The sequence below is a fragment of the Sturnus vulgaris genome, chromosome 2, assembly GCF_052056855.1.
Source record: "Sturnus vulgaris isolate bStuVul1 chromosome 2, bStuVul1.hap1, whole genome shotgun sequence".
NCBI classification, from domain to species: Eukaryota; Metazoa; Chordata; class Aves; order Passeriformes; family Sturnidae; genus Sturnus; species Sturnus vulgaris.
In genome coordinates, this window is record NC_142244.1 from 78,342,045 (window position 1) to 78,355,923 (window position 13,879).

At 39.2% G+C, this 13,879-nt stretch overlaps 1 protein-coding gene across 1 annotated transcript in view; it reads left to right on the plus strand.

Moving 5' to 3' along the window:
• GPC6 (glypican 6) overlaps positions 1-13,879 on the plus strand; it is a 724,435-nt gene that overhangs the window by 696,574 nt on the left and 13,982 nt on the right. Inside the window, exons 8-9 of the mRNA XM_088159818.1 lie at positions 4,632-4,768; positions 13,687-13,862. Of these exons, the coding sequence (XP_088015944.1) occupies positions 4,632-4,768; positions 13,687-13,862 (313 nt within the window). The remainder of the gene's footprint in view (positions 1-4,631; positions 4,769-13,686; positions 13,863-13,879) is intronic.

Genomic DNA, 13,879 nt, shown 5'->3' on the forward strand with positions numbered 1-13,879 from the left:
ACCTTGGTACCCTAGAGAAGCAACTTCCAGTGAACAACCAGAAACATTTGTACATTTTTCCGGGTCATAAAGCCTTAATTCTCAATGGATTTTGCATCAAGACGTCTCTGAAAATCCACAAGAAGGTGTTGACAGAAAAGCAAGCTGAATATTCTGCTTTCACTTCAAGAGGAAAATCTTTCCAAATTGCAGAATAAACAAGAAAAAAACACAATTGAAAAACATCAGGAAGAAGAAAGAGAGGTTAATGGGAAACATTTCTTCTTAACATACAGACTCCGTATTATTTGATTTCATTTATTGTATCGAACTTACATCAGGTTTGTGTGCAGTTCACCATCTTTGAACATGATTTTTAGCTTTTTCTGACAGTCCTTTACCTTTGAAAGTAGGAATTACATGGGTGGGGATGATAAATCTGGAAGGAATATGAGATGGTCTTAACAGGGGAGGATTTGGCAGAGCAGGACAAAAAATTTTTTAAAAGTAATTAACTTTTTAAAAATTATTTTAGGGACTCCAAATTTAAAATTTGGGGTTTTTGTCCCCAGTTTCTTCTAAGCACACTTTATCACACTGCCAAGGAAGCAGTCATCCATTAGAAATTAAGCCAAAGTAATTCCATTGGCAATTATCTGCCTGCTTCACAAGCAAGGGTCTTTGTGCAGTCTTTCATGCCATATGGAACTGGTATTCTGCACACTTTTATTTTTATGTGGTATATTCAAAACTTGCTTTGAATTCTCATTTTATCCAAATGTCCCAAAATAAAGCAAGGAATGTTAGGGTCTGATTCCTACTGAAGTGATGGGCTTGCTTCTAGTTCACTTCATGACCTTGACATGCAAGGTGAGTAAAGACAAAAACATGGGTCAGCTTTATTTATCTTATAACTGAGCCCATGCTGGTAGGTCTGGAGCTGAGCTCATGGGTGCCCTTTCAAGTTTTGTTGGGGAATTGCATGATATCCGTGACTGACTTGGTTGTGTAAGAAGTCAGTTGCAGAAATACGAAATAAACTGAATTTCTCAATGTAGGGTGTGTACCTATACCATTCCCATAACTCTGGATATGAGTTTCTCTTTGCAAATTATTCAAATATTTAACTTTTCTCTCTTACATAGTAATGCCTTTCTTCTGTTAGCAATTATAGATCAAGACAAGGCTGTTTTAATATCCATTTTTTTATGGCCCAAATAAATTAAAAATTTTACTCTTTGCATGGTTCTTGCTGTATCTTTTTTTCTTATGAGAAAGTATTGTGATTCAGAAAAAGTTTCATACCTTCAAAGTAGCTGAAAAAAGGGTATTTCAATATAATATCAGGGCTATATCAGGAAGATAACTAGGGAAAATCAGGCTAGCTACAGCAAAAGATATCCAGCTGTCTTAATCCCTATAAATCTCTGCTAGAGCAAGTGGAAAGAAAATATGTAAAATATCAAAACTGCATATGTCTCATATTTAAATATTTCCACAGAAGCCCAACCAAGCTTGAAAGTTAATCTTTAATTCAAAGAATAGGAAATACTGAGGAATCATTTACAAGGCCACAGGTCACTAGGGAATACAATAGTCTGACTTCATAAATCACAAGCAAGCAATGTTAACTTAGTGGGTTTTATCTCATTTTCAAGGGTCTGAACATCTGTTATATAGTTTTTAAATGCTGGTGGTGATCAAAACAATGTACAGAGGAATGTGTGTAACCATGGGGACTAATAAGAGAATTTCTGTGGTCATGCTTGACAAGATCCCAGAACTGAAGTCTCTGAAATCCACAGGCAAAAGTTTAACATGTCCATGGCAGGCATTACCTCTCCTAACTCTATTCTGCATTTAAAGTTCCATTAAAAGTGCTCCAAAGTCATTGCCTGCCCAAACATTCATCTCACAGAAGTGGCCATCAGGCTACTCCCTCAAAGAGGAGATGAATAAATCAGTGTTCAGAATTCTTTTAGTAAGGCCATCAGACACCACACTGCACTTCCAGAAAGTTTCAGGATGAGGTTCGAGGAACCAGTTAGACAGATGTGCAAACTCCAGTGCTAAAACTGAGGGTTAACAGAGGTCTGGTCAGACAGCAGGAAAGGTTAAGACTTCAGAGACTGAGTACACACAAGTTGTGTAAAGCTCCATGGTGAAATAATTCAATAGGGAGGTGTGAGATAGCTGTGAAGGGAAATATCTGAAGGACATGAAAAAATTTTAAAATGCACCTGAATCGAAGGCATCTCGAGAGGCTGTAAATGGTAACCTTTCCCTAAGCTGTAGTCATTTTTACTATTGCTGCCTTTTGTGAGTCATGCAAATGTCTGCTTCCCCCCAGGCTCTAAAATGGGAATAACACCTCAAGAGATGCCTCTGAGATTTAATTAGTTGTCATTTACCAACGATCCTGAGTAAAGTAAGACCCTCTTACTTTATCCGGTGTTCTTCCTTAACACAATTTTTAAAAAAAAATCTATTAGGAAATTTAATTATTTGTTATCTAGTATAGAGTATGCAGACACCATTTAATATCTTCAGAAGAGACTGGGGAACTAGAATCCTCATTTTGATTTTCAGGGAGTATCTGGAGAGCATGTGCAAATGTGTGAGCTATAAGAATCTCTCTCCATTCTTTTGCTTGCTTCTATGAAAATGAAAGTCTTCTTGTCCAAATTACAGCCCTTAGAAGATTTGGGGGAAAATCACTTTCCAGTAGGTTTGGAATCACTTGTTGAAAATAGAAGTCTGCAAGTCCTAGAGCACCAGCTCTAATTTGAATGTGGGCAAAATATGAATGTAGCTCTAAACATCTGAGTTTTGAATAGTTTTACATAATTTCCAGCAAGTCATGAAGTTATTGCTCTGAAAGCTAATCACCACCAATATCCATCAGATTACTTGTGTAGTTATCCCGAAACAAGCAATAATTAGAAATCTATCCCTTTGACTTTCATATTCACCAAACTTATATTAAAGGATCTCTTTCTTACATTTTCTATAGAATTTCTCTGTTCTCACTGTCTCCTAGGAGCAATTTACACACCGTGAACAATGGGCAGTTTAACTCAGTTGCTTGTGCTGGTTAGCTGTCCCAGTAGAGACCTTGGGTTTTTTACTCTCAGCATGGGCAGAAAGGGAAGAAGAGGGATTGCTGTCTCCCCAAAACCCCTGGTCCCATGGGCCAAAGACCTCAGGAAGGGCAGGTATCCTGAGACCATCTCCACTTCTGCCAAAACCTTGCTCACAGCCTGTAAACTGGAATTTATTTTTTGGCTTGACAGGGCTCCCCTACTGAGACTTTAAAGGCTTGCAAATGCCACTAGTATCTCATGTGAAAACAAAGCAACTAGAGCTTAGCAAGGGGTGTGGAGGAGATTTATAAGGTGTCTATCATGGCAAGAAACACTGTCAAAAACTCATACAGAAAAATACTGTCCTATTTATTTCTTGTGGATGAAAATTCAAACAGTGCTTCTAAAATAACATCCTCAGCTGTTTCTATCTCCTGGCTTATAAAGTGACATTCCATAGAGTTTAAGCATGGCAAAGCAGCATAGGCCATTTGCAAGGAGAGCTATCATGTCCTGAGAAAAAAAGATAAAAGAGATAAATAGCCGAGTACAATACTGTACCAACAACCTAAAAGTCAATCTTGAAACTGAATGGAGGAATGGTGAGCTTTTATTTCTTGTTTTTTAAAACAACAAAGCTTAGCGGTTTCCTTTAAAAGCTATTCAACAAGCTCCCTTAAATCCTATTGCAACTTAATGCGAAATGCATCGGTTTCCATAAGAACAACAGTGGCAGCATTCATCCTTTGTAGTCTGTCCTTTGTTGTTTTTTCTATCTATTCTTGTAGATTTCTCCACTCTAGTATACCATACACAAAACAAGAACTGATAAAATTTTAGTCAGAGCATTTATTTATTAAGTTGATGCTAGAAATTCAGTTTGTTCCTGCTTGCCTCCTGAATCTTGCCAAATTAAATTATCGTTCAAGGAATTTATAAGGTAAAAAAACTGTTTTGATACTGTCCCAACATTTCTTGTGGATTCTATATTCAGCTACAGATATTTATCTACACATAATAGCAAAGATGAATATAGTCTCTGCATGGCTTCTCACTGTAACTGAGAACCAAATGTACTGCAATGTATTCAGCCCAGGTATCTTAAATCAGTTCAACATCAGCTCAGCACTGCATCATTTTTTTTAGAACCTTCACTACTTGTGTAGCTGTCAATATAATATTTTTCTAAGACTTGACCAAGCTGGTGGGTTTATCTGATGTACACTATTTAACTGAATTCACATTCAGCAGACTGTGAGGCATATTAATTCTTAAAAAGGTGTATATCCAGAAAACCTTAGGCAAATGGAGAATAGGAAGCTCAAGATGCAACATGTTTTTATTAATGCTTTGCCTGTGGAAAAAGGTGACTTTGATTGTTTGTGTGTTCTGAACTCAAATGCTGGCTGTCTTGTTTTTAAACACAGGAAATTAAGTTTTAGCATTTTTAGCTTTTTTTAGCCTTCACCATCATCCCCATCACAAATTTAAACAATGTATTGTTTAACATTATAATTAGTGTGGCTGATGTTTTTTAATCTGTTTTCCCTCTCGTTGTCTCTTGATCAGGTAACAGACATTAAAGAAAAGCTAAAGCTCTCTAAAAAGTTCTGGTCAACATTGCCCTACACAATCTGCAAGGACGAGCGAGTGACAGCCGGTCCGTCAGTCGAGGAGGACTGCTGGAACGGCCACACCAAGGCGAGGTGAGGTGGACCCCTCTCCACCCCACCCGCTCCAAACACCCATCTGGCCTGAAGCAATCATGGAACTGAGGGTATTTCACAAAACTGTTTAGGAGGGTGAAACGGAAATTGGGAGAACAAGTCGTTGTCCACACGCAGCTTGTAGCCAAGATTACTTATTATCAAAATGCCATTAAAGCCCAAGTGTGAGTCGGGGTAAATGTATGCAGTGTGTGTGTGAAGCGGAGGCAGAAAATGTGCATTGGTTCAGCTCCAGAAGGATAATTTACACTGAGATTTCAAAGAGCTCTTTAGGTCCATTTAGCATCCCTGTGTTGGGACTGACAGCTTGTGAAGCAATTGCACTCTCGGGATATCTTACTGGGATGAAATAGAAATTGGAATTTCAACTCTACTTGCTATTGGCTGGCAAAGCTTAGGGCTATTTACTAGGGGGGAGGCAAAAAATGAAAAATAACCTCCAGAAAATAAATGTAGCACTCCTACTTATCTCGTGTAGAAGATTTGACCTTATGTTACTTCTTCAGAGATAGCTGTGGTCATCTGCCCTTGTTTGTGATGAGTTTTCTGTGAGTTTTAATTTTGAAGTTTACTTGGCCCTCGCTGCAGCAGAGCAGGAGCCAGCAGATGAGCAGGTGTCTCCAAAAGTCCCAGAGTGGATTCATCAGCTGACAGAGGAGAGGATCTGATTATCCTGCTGAGAGGGGGAGGAATTGGCTCAGGGACCATGCCGGGGGTATCCTGTGCTGTTGGGTAGACATGAATAGTTGAGAGGTTTGAGTGTCTAGTGACAGCTGAATCTCTAGAGAAGTGACACTTTCTGGCACTCAAGGACTGGAATGTTTATTTTCCTTTTACCTGAAGATACATATGAAGACAGAATATAAAAATGAGCCAAAAAGAAAAAACACCAAGCCAATCAAACAAACAATAGAAGAAAAATGAGACAAGCACATCAAATATAAATACAGTGAAAATGAGGCAACATGGGAAAAAACTTAGAAACGTGCTGTCATTTTACATGGATGTATGGATGGACAGATGCATAAATAGATTGCACCCACCCCACCATCTCATCATCTGATCATTTTGATAAGGAGCACAGTTTACAGGGGGATGTTTCACACTGAATGCACACCATTTTTTCCTAGCCTTACTACATAACCTTCAGAGGAATTCATTTCATAGACAAGAGGAGGGGGCTGTTTGGCATACTGCTAGCCTCTTGAATCCGCTTTTGAATGCATGTGAACAAATCTGTCCAAATTCAAAAGCCACTGCTTAGATGCTAAGTCCCAGATCCAGAGAAAGCCCCTGGGGAGTCAGAGAAATACTAAGAGGAGCAACTGGCTATTACAGGATTCATCATACAGTAACAGTGTGAAGAGAGAAATAAAAATGTGCAGTTTCTCTTTCGCTATTTTATCCTTTCTTGTTATTGAGCTTTGAAAGACCTGAGCCCAGGCCAGTGCACTGCCAGTAGTTAAACAGAGTTTCAAGGCACCCCAGCTAAATGCCATGAGCCGCATCAGGATGCATGCATCAGTAAGAGATATATGCTACTTCTTCTGCAAAAGAGTAGTCAAATCCCTTAATATCTATCCATTCCTCCTGGTTTCCATGACCAACACTAGTGTGTGTACCACATCTGGCAAATACTTGGCAGCTCTATTCTGCTCCTGCACTGAAGGAGTTGGCACAGCTTCCACATTTGTTGGGAGTTAAGGACGTACATTTTATGCATACAGTTTTTCACCATTCTTTTACAGAATTGATCTTATGAGAAGCCTGGATTTTTTCATTATGCCTTCTGAGACTAATGTTATGGAGAGAGAAGTGCAGTCCTCTGTTAATAATCTCCTTGGAAATTGAACACAGATGTTTCACTGGATGTAGAGTGACAGGTTCAAAATATCACCTGAAGATACGATTTCAGCAGGTCCAGTCACTACTCCTCTGCCCAGTTTCTGTTTAATATCCATTCACAAAGGAAATGTATAGTCATAGTCTTGTAACAGAATTCAATAAATGCTTCAGGTGGAGGCAATAGTAATAAATCAGAGAAACACCACAAAATGCCATGGCTGAATATGAAATAGTATTAAAAACAATATTGAAAATAACTAGCTCTAAATGAAAAATCACCTCTTGGCTGGTCGACAAAGACTTTTACTGCAGCATTAAAAAAAAAAAAAAGGTTTCCTTGGTCAGACTGATTAGTATCTGATACCAAATACTAGCTCGCAAGAACACGCATGGCAAAATCTGACCAGTATTCATATATATCTCTGTGTACATTGTGTCAGCTGTCATAAACATCCCTGTGCTATATGAGGAGCTGCATGCTGAATTCCAGAGAATATTAAAAAAGCCTGTGGAAAAAAAAAAATTTAGCCACCTCCAGTTTTCATAGACATTAACACTGTAAGAAGACAGCATGGTGTTGGCTACCATTGGGAAAGGAAATTATTGCTGGGGTTTTTATCAAATGCTGTTTTAGTTTTTAACAAATCCTATTTTGGAATAAATAACTAGAAACTTTCAATTGCCGGATAGACATTATGCCTTATGTTTCACTTTACACGTCACCTTTTGATGCTGCTTTTACAGGGAAAGAGAGTTACAAGCCTGAGACCACAGAGAATGAGAGCTTGGCTTTCTCCTGAGAGAGGCATTACACCAAGGTCATTTGTGGTTATTACACTCCCTAAATATCACTTTGCTGCCATGATTAATTTACAGTGACACCAGGTCGCCAACTGAAGGTCGCCAATTCACAAGTAATCATGGGGTAGCAGAGTCATCCATTTGGCGTTCTGGAAGGGTGCACTTGGCTCGCTGCTGATCCTGTACAAAGAACCGTTTTAATCAGGTCACATCACGTAGAAACCAAGTGCTGTGGAAATGGGAAAATATTTATTAGATGGATGAATCTCTTTTTTTTTTGAAAAATCCATATTAAGGATAATAATAGCTACTTCAGACAAAGTGCCTTTTAGAGAGATGCCCAGCAGGATTTCTCCATCATATCTGTATTCACAAAAGAACATGAGTATAATTTTATGTTTAAAGAATTAACATCTTCTGCCAGATGTGCAGAGACAGATTTCTGAAAGCTATTTAGGATCTAAAAAACAACATTAAGATCAAACTTTGAAAATTTATCTCCCTCCCTACATGCAATTAAATTCTTAACAAGAGCTGATGGCATCTTCACTAATAGATGTTCTCCAGAAATTAAGACATTTTCCCAAGAATGACGGAAAATCAGGCTTTAGGACTTAAACCAAGTCCAAGGTATTAGTCCTTGAATATATGACTTTTATTGAAGTAAGAACAGCAACCGAATTTGGAGCCCTGTGATGTTCAGAAGAATAACCTTGAATTGCTCCAACCAACTCAGCTGGCTCATTCCAACCAAAGCACCTGAGAGACTGTGCTCATGCACTACCATCCTGGTGCTCAGGCTCAGCAGGGCTACAGACTGACTAATATGTCTTAGCTCTTAAAAGCTGTAATCCGTGAAATAGATGAGACCTGCATTCCTTTCCACAAGGAACCTATTTCTCCTCCAAACAGAAAAATAAATATAATTATATATGAGACAGGAAAATAAACAGAAAAACATAGAGAAAAGTAAGGAATAAAAGGAAAAATTAACGCTATAATTTTCAATATCTAGATCAAAACTACAAGGTATGTCACCAAAACGAGCACAGGATAGATGCTCAGCTGTCCTGACATTCTCTTCTTCTCCTGCCGCACATATGGGAGTGACTAGTTCTGTGGCAAAGAGTTTTTAATTTCTGGTGAGATTCAGGTGAGAAAAAAGACTCATCAGATCAGTGTTTGCCCTGAGAAAGTTCCTCACTGCTGTCCAGCAAAGTTTGCAGTGACAATGAGTTGAGTGTCCATTAGCTGGAGGTAAGCACAGATAACTGTTTAGCACCACTAGTGAAAGCAGGAATAAACTACTTCTCAGGAAGTGTGGAAACTGCCCATTTTAATTGATGCCTCTAGTTTATTTTTATATCTTCCTATAAACTGGCAATGAGGCATTTTCTCCCTCTCCTTGTCTCTCCTCAAGCTTTTCTCCAAGATGGAGGAAAAAAAACAAATTTTCTGAACTGAAAATATCCCATGGGGATTACCTCCTGAGCAAACAGAATCAGATGAGGTGAACTAGTTAACCAAACAAGCCAATTTTCCACTGCACTTATCTTTCTGGACCAGATGTGACTGTCTAAACCCAGCCCAGCCTGAGTAAGCCTGTGCTGTATTTTGTACTCTATTGCCTACACTTCTGTGCACCTGGAATAACTCCAGTACTGCCTAGGTGGCATGCCCTAGTTGTACGGTAATCAGCTGATGTGGAAGCAAAATATGGAAAATGTTGCTCTTTAAGACAGATTCTTTTAAAAATCAGAAGATCAGAAGATTCATCCTTACATACTTTTTTGGGGGGTTTTTTGGGTTTTTTTTTTTTTTGGTAATTGGTGGGGGGGTGTCAACTCTACAGGCTTTATATATATGACCTGAAAGATTCATCAATCTTTTTTGGACTTGAAAAGGAAGCAGACACCGTGGAACATTAATGGGTTATTTAAAAAAAAAAAAAAAAAAAGTGAGGGGGAAAAGAGAAGTGGTTTTAAATAGGCTTTGTGGTACTTGGCTATGATGTGCCAAAAGATATCTTTGCTGTGTCTGCTGAGACAAGCAAGAACTGTGGAAAGGCTAAGAGGAACAGAAAGCATTAATATTTTAGAAAACAACGTAAATTACACTAAAATCCTGACATAGCCGAGCAAGGAGCAAACACCAGAAAACAAACAGTATTGTTCAGCTTCTCTGTACTCACTGTACTCAGAAGGCTAAGAAAGCTTGCTTTTCTTTATTTCTTTTTTTTTTTTTTTTTTTTTTGCTTTGCTAGGAGGATGTAAAGATTCAGGTTGTCACTTCTCTTCTTTTTATTTATAATGGGCATACAGTTCTTGTAATGGCAAGGCCTACAAAGAGATCATTAAGGAGAGCAGAAGCAGCAGCAAAGCTTAAAATTCACAAGGGTGTCTCAACTTACGGAACTGCAGCAAAAGCAGCTGTGTTCAACAACTTTGCCCAGCTAGCAACAAATCTTCTGTCAAATCATGGTCCCAAGACATGGCTTCCTATTCGGTGTGTCTTAACCCTACCCCACACACATCAAAATGCTTTTGTCAGAACTTGTGTTGGGCTGCCTCTCAGAGGCTGCCACTCACAAAACATCTTGGGCTGCACGTTCCCATATCTGTGTGAGTCCTTTAAAGAAAGGAAAACTATTCAAAGATATTTCATTCAATATAAACTTTTCTGACTTTCCCCACCTCCCTCCTCAAAAAGAAGCAGATGTATTAGTTCAGTAATGAGGGCAGAATCCAGCTACACACTCAAACATGTTAATTCAAGTACATAAATATGGGGTGGGTAAATAAGGACTGTGTTGCCTAAGCAGTTGTAGTATCATTGGAGACTCACTGGACCATCTGGGATGAATAGTGACACAGGACACTGCCTCCCCTCTGGGCCAGAGCCTGGGCTAAAATTGCCTGAACAACTTTGAAAGCAGCAATAATAAGGTGACTGAAAAGACCCCCAATATCCTGTCAGTGTACTCAAAGAGACAGTTTTCCCCTGCCTGAACACACTTACCTACTGCTATGTAAGATGGTCTAAGTAGTCATGATACCTTCATGGAACTGGGAAATTAGACCCTGGACCTACTGGATATTCAAAGCCTACTGGAGTGGCAGCATGATGCCAAACAGCCTACATCCTAGTGGCTAAAGTGGCATTCAAGACTCAATTCAGTTGCCTTAAAAAAGACACACACTATAACTTTAGATGCCCCAGATGTCCAGGATCTCCCCTTAAAGCCTGCAGATATGATACAGAAAGCCTCATCTTTCAGAGCTCACCTTTCAGAGCCAGTGACAAGAGGAGGAATAACTAACAGCACTCAAATGGCACCAGCTGTCTATGTTTATGCAAGGAAATCCCAGCAGATGAAATATAATGAACTAGTCATTTGGCCAAAGGCACATGGGACTGTAACAGCTGTCCCTGCTCCACTGATGAATAAACTCCTGACTAGCTGTGACTGGATCTGGTGGTGGCTAGATCTGGTGAGAGTGGGACTCTGCTTATGCACAAACACTTGCATTTGAGCATACAAGATTTGGTATGTGTTTAAACCTAAACATTAATTTTCAGCCTTTATAATGCTTTTGCTATTATCTCCTAAATGCCAAGGGAATTTAAGTATCCAACTAACTGTTAGTCAGTGTTAAGGCCATGGATTTCTTGTGGCCTACATCAAGTATGTGTCTCTTACACACCTAAGTGAGGTACACTTGCCAGGAATGCTTTGGACGTCACCAGATCCTGGGCAGATAAAGCAGGGTGTGTGACAGTTTAACAAAATTACAAAATGGATTGCCCCATTTAGATGGTCCTGAGGACATCAGATGCACTCTAGTCACAGTGCAAAATACAAACCTTCATGAAATGCACACACCAGAGCACTCTCTAATTGCTTTAAGTTAGTATATTCTTCTTTTATTTTTTATGGTAAGACAAAATGAAATCAAACATAAATCAGTCTGTGAGCTGCCCTTCAGAGCTATCCTTAGCTTCTCATGGACAGCTTGCAATAAAGAGCTGCTAACCCTTCATAAACAAGGAAAGCAATCCACATGAATATTTAGCAATTTCAGATCACTTGTAGCTACTAATAGCTATGGCCATCGTCATGGACAGGATACAGAGCAAGACAGTCATCCTCTCTGAGCCAGTAATTCAATTCTTACATTCTTGCTCTTTTTAATCAACTGCACCTTGAAATCACTGATTTACTACTAGGCTGAGTAATTTATCTACAGCAGGCCTTTCATTTGTAGAGACGTGTGACAGATGGAGATGCTGCTCCTTTGCAGTCCAAAGCATCCCTGCCTGCCAAGGTCTCCATCCGATTGCCTCTAGGCAGCTCTGCAGAATTATTTCCTATTCTGTCTTTAGTGATTCACAGCACTGTGGTCTGCAGTCTTCCATACTGGGGGAGGCAGATTCTGTGTTCTCACCGTAGTAAATCTGACCACAGGAGTTTGGATGGGATCCCCACAGCAATGTTATTTCTCCTCATGGTACTAGTGAAACAACAGGACATGCAGCTTGAGGCTGGGTATTTTGGCAACCATATTTGATTCTTAGATGTTAACACACCCCCAGGATTATTCTCATGTAAGCCTTCAAAGGCCACTACTGGTAAATGAGTCCCATTTTGCAAAGCAAGGACCCATTATGCTGAGAATACGCCCTTCCTTGGTGCAGCAAAGCATCTGTTGTCTTGTGAACCTCCAGAAGCAATGAAGAGCTTATTTTCTCTTCACCATGATTTCAACAGAGAAAGTCCTTTCATCTCCTTTACTTTCAAATTTATTTTTCAGATATATTTATTTTTCCAGACCAATATGAGCAATGCTGTCATCAACATCAAACTTCAGTGCTGGTAGAGAATTGGGCATACATAAGTGCAAGTGATGTGAAATACTCTCAAACTACATTTGGTACCAGGCATCATGAAAGTTTGTCATTAGAAGTGCTATCATTACTTATTGTCCAAGGACATATGCACACATGGAGTCCCACAAACATCAGGAAGAGAGCCTGCTATACAGACTAATTACAAAATAGATCATATCCTTATAAAGAATATAAACAAAAGGTAGATCTGCCCCAAATCCCTTGCAGCTTAAATATGAGACAAAGTAGTAGGTAAAGACAGACGAGAGAAGAGGGAAGCTGTGATACGCTATTTTCTCAGGGTTCCATGCCAGCACAGAGAAATAATATCAACCCTTTTTCAGCCTGGCAGCTGTAAAATGCACAGGTAATTTTTAACAGAAATTCGAAGCAGGAAAAATGTAGCTTTGCAAATGCCTACAAGCAGAGCTTCCTGAGGACAAAGAGCAGCAGGGGACAAAGAGTGCATCTTTAACAAAGGGTAATGGGGATTTTACTGTAGGATGATTGGAGGCATGGGCTGCTTTTTGTAGGGTAAAGATGTGCAAAAGCACATTTGCTGCCTGTGAGCAGCTTAAGACTGCATTACTCAAGGTCAGAGAAATGAGTGCTACAGTAATCAAGAAATTCTAAGGTAAGAGCCTGTATAAAAGTTTCAGATTTATGGATGGATAGGAAATGTCATACCTTAAATGTTATGCACAAAGTACACAAGATATGCAAACCTTGGTTTAAAGGAACTATGACCAAAACAAAGAGAATACTGGAGTTTGGTAAAATTATAATGCTTTTTATGGGCCTGGATGTCATGTAGGCTGGAGATGTTGTTCATGGTGGTCTAAAAAAAAGATGCAAGGAAGAACTGGAGAAGAAAATTAAGTGCTCTTTTAAACTAGGAAAGCCATAATGCCTGAAGATAGGTTTCTAAACTGTCTCAGAAGAACAAATATGCTATATACAACAAAGGACTTCATATTTTTTAAGCAGAAAGAAATAAAAACAGCAGAATGCACTGTTAGATGCTTAATTTAGTGTGCAGCCATTCATGTCAGCAGAGGATGTGAATATGTGGTGACTTACTGCTGGCTTGCGAACCTTTACCATAGTTCACACAGTCATTGCTCTTGATGGGGAGTATATGGAGAGTTAGGAGGTTGAAAAACTTAAATCTGTTCTGTTCCCCATGCAGCTGTGCTACTAAACAGATCCTTTGGAGTCAGTAAAATTAAAAACTATATTTTTAAAACTCTATAATGGCTCTGTTTAAGAGCTGCACATTGAATTTCTTAGCACATCATTTACTGTACAGTGTTTTATTTCTAGAATTACTGCATCTCAAACTAATCTTTCATTCTGCTGTATAGATACTTGCCTGAGGTTATGCATGATGGCTTGACTAACCAGATCAACAATCCAGAAGTAGATGTGGACATCACAAGGCCAGACACCTTCATTCGACAACAAATCATGGCCTTACGTGTCATGACTAACAAACTGAAGAATGCGTACAATGGGAATGATGTCAACTTCCAGGATACGAGTAAGAAACCATTAACT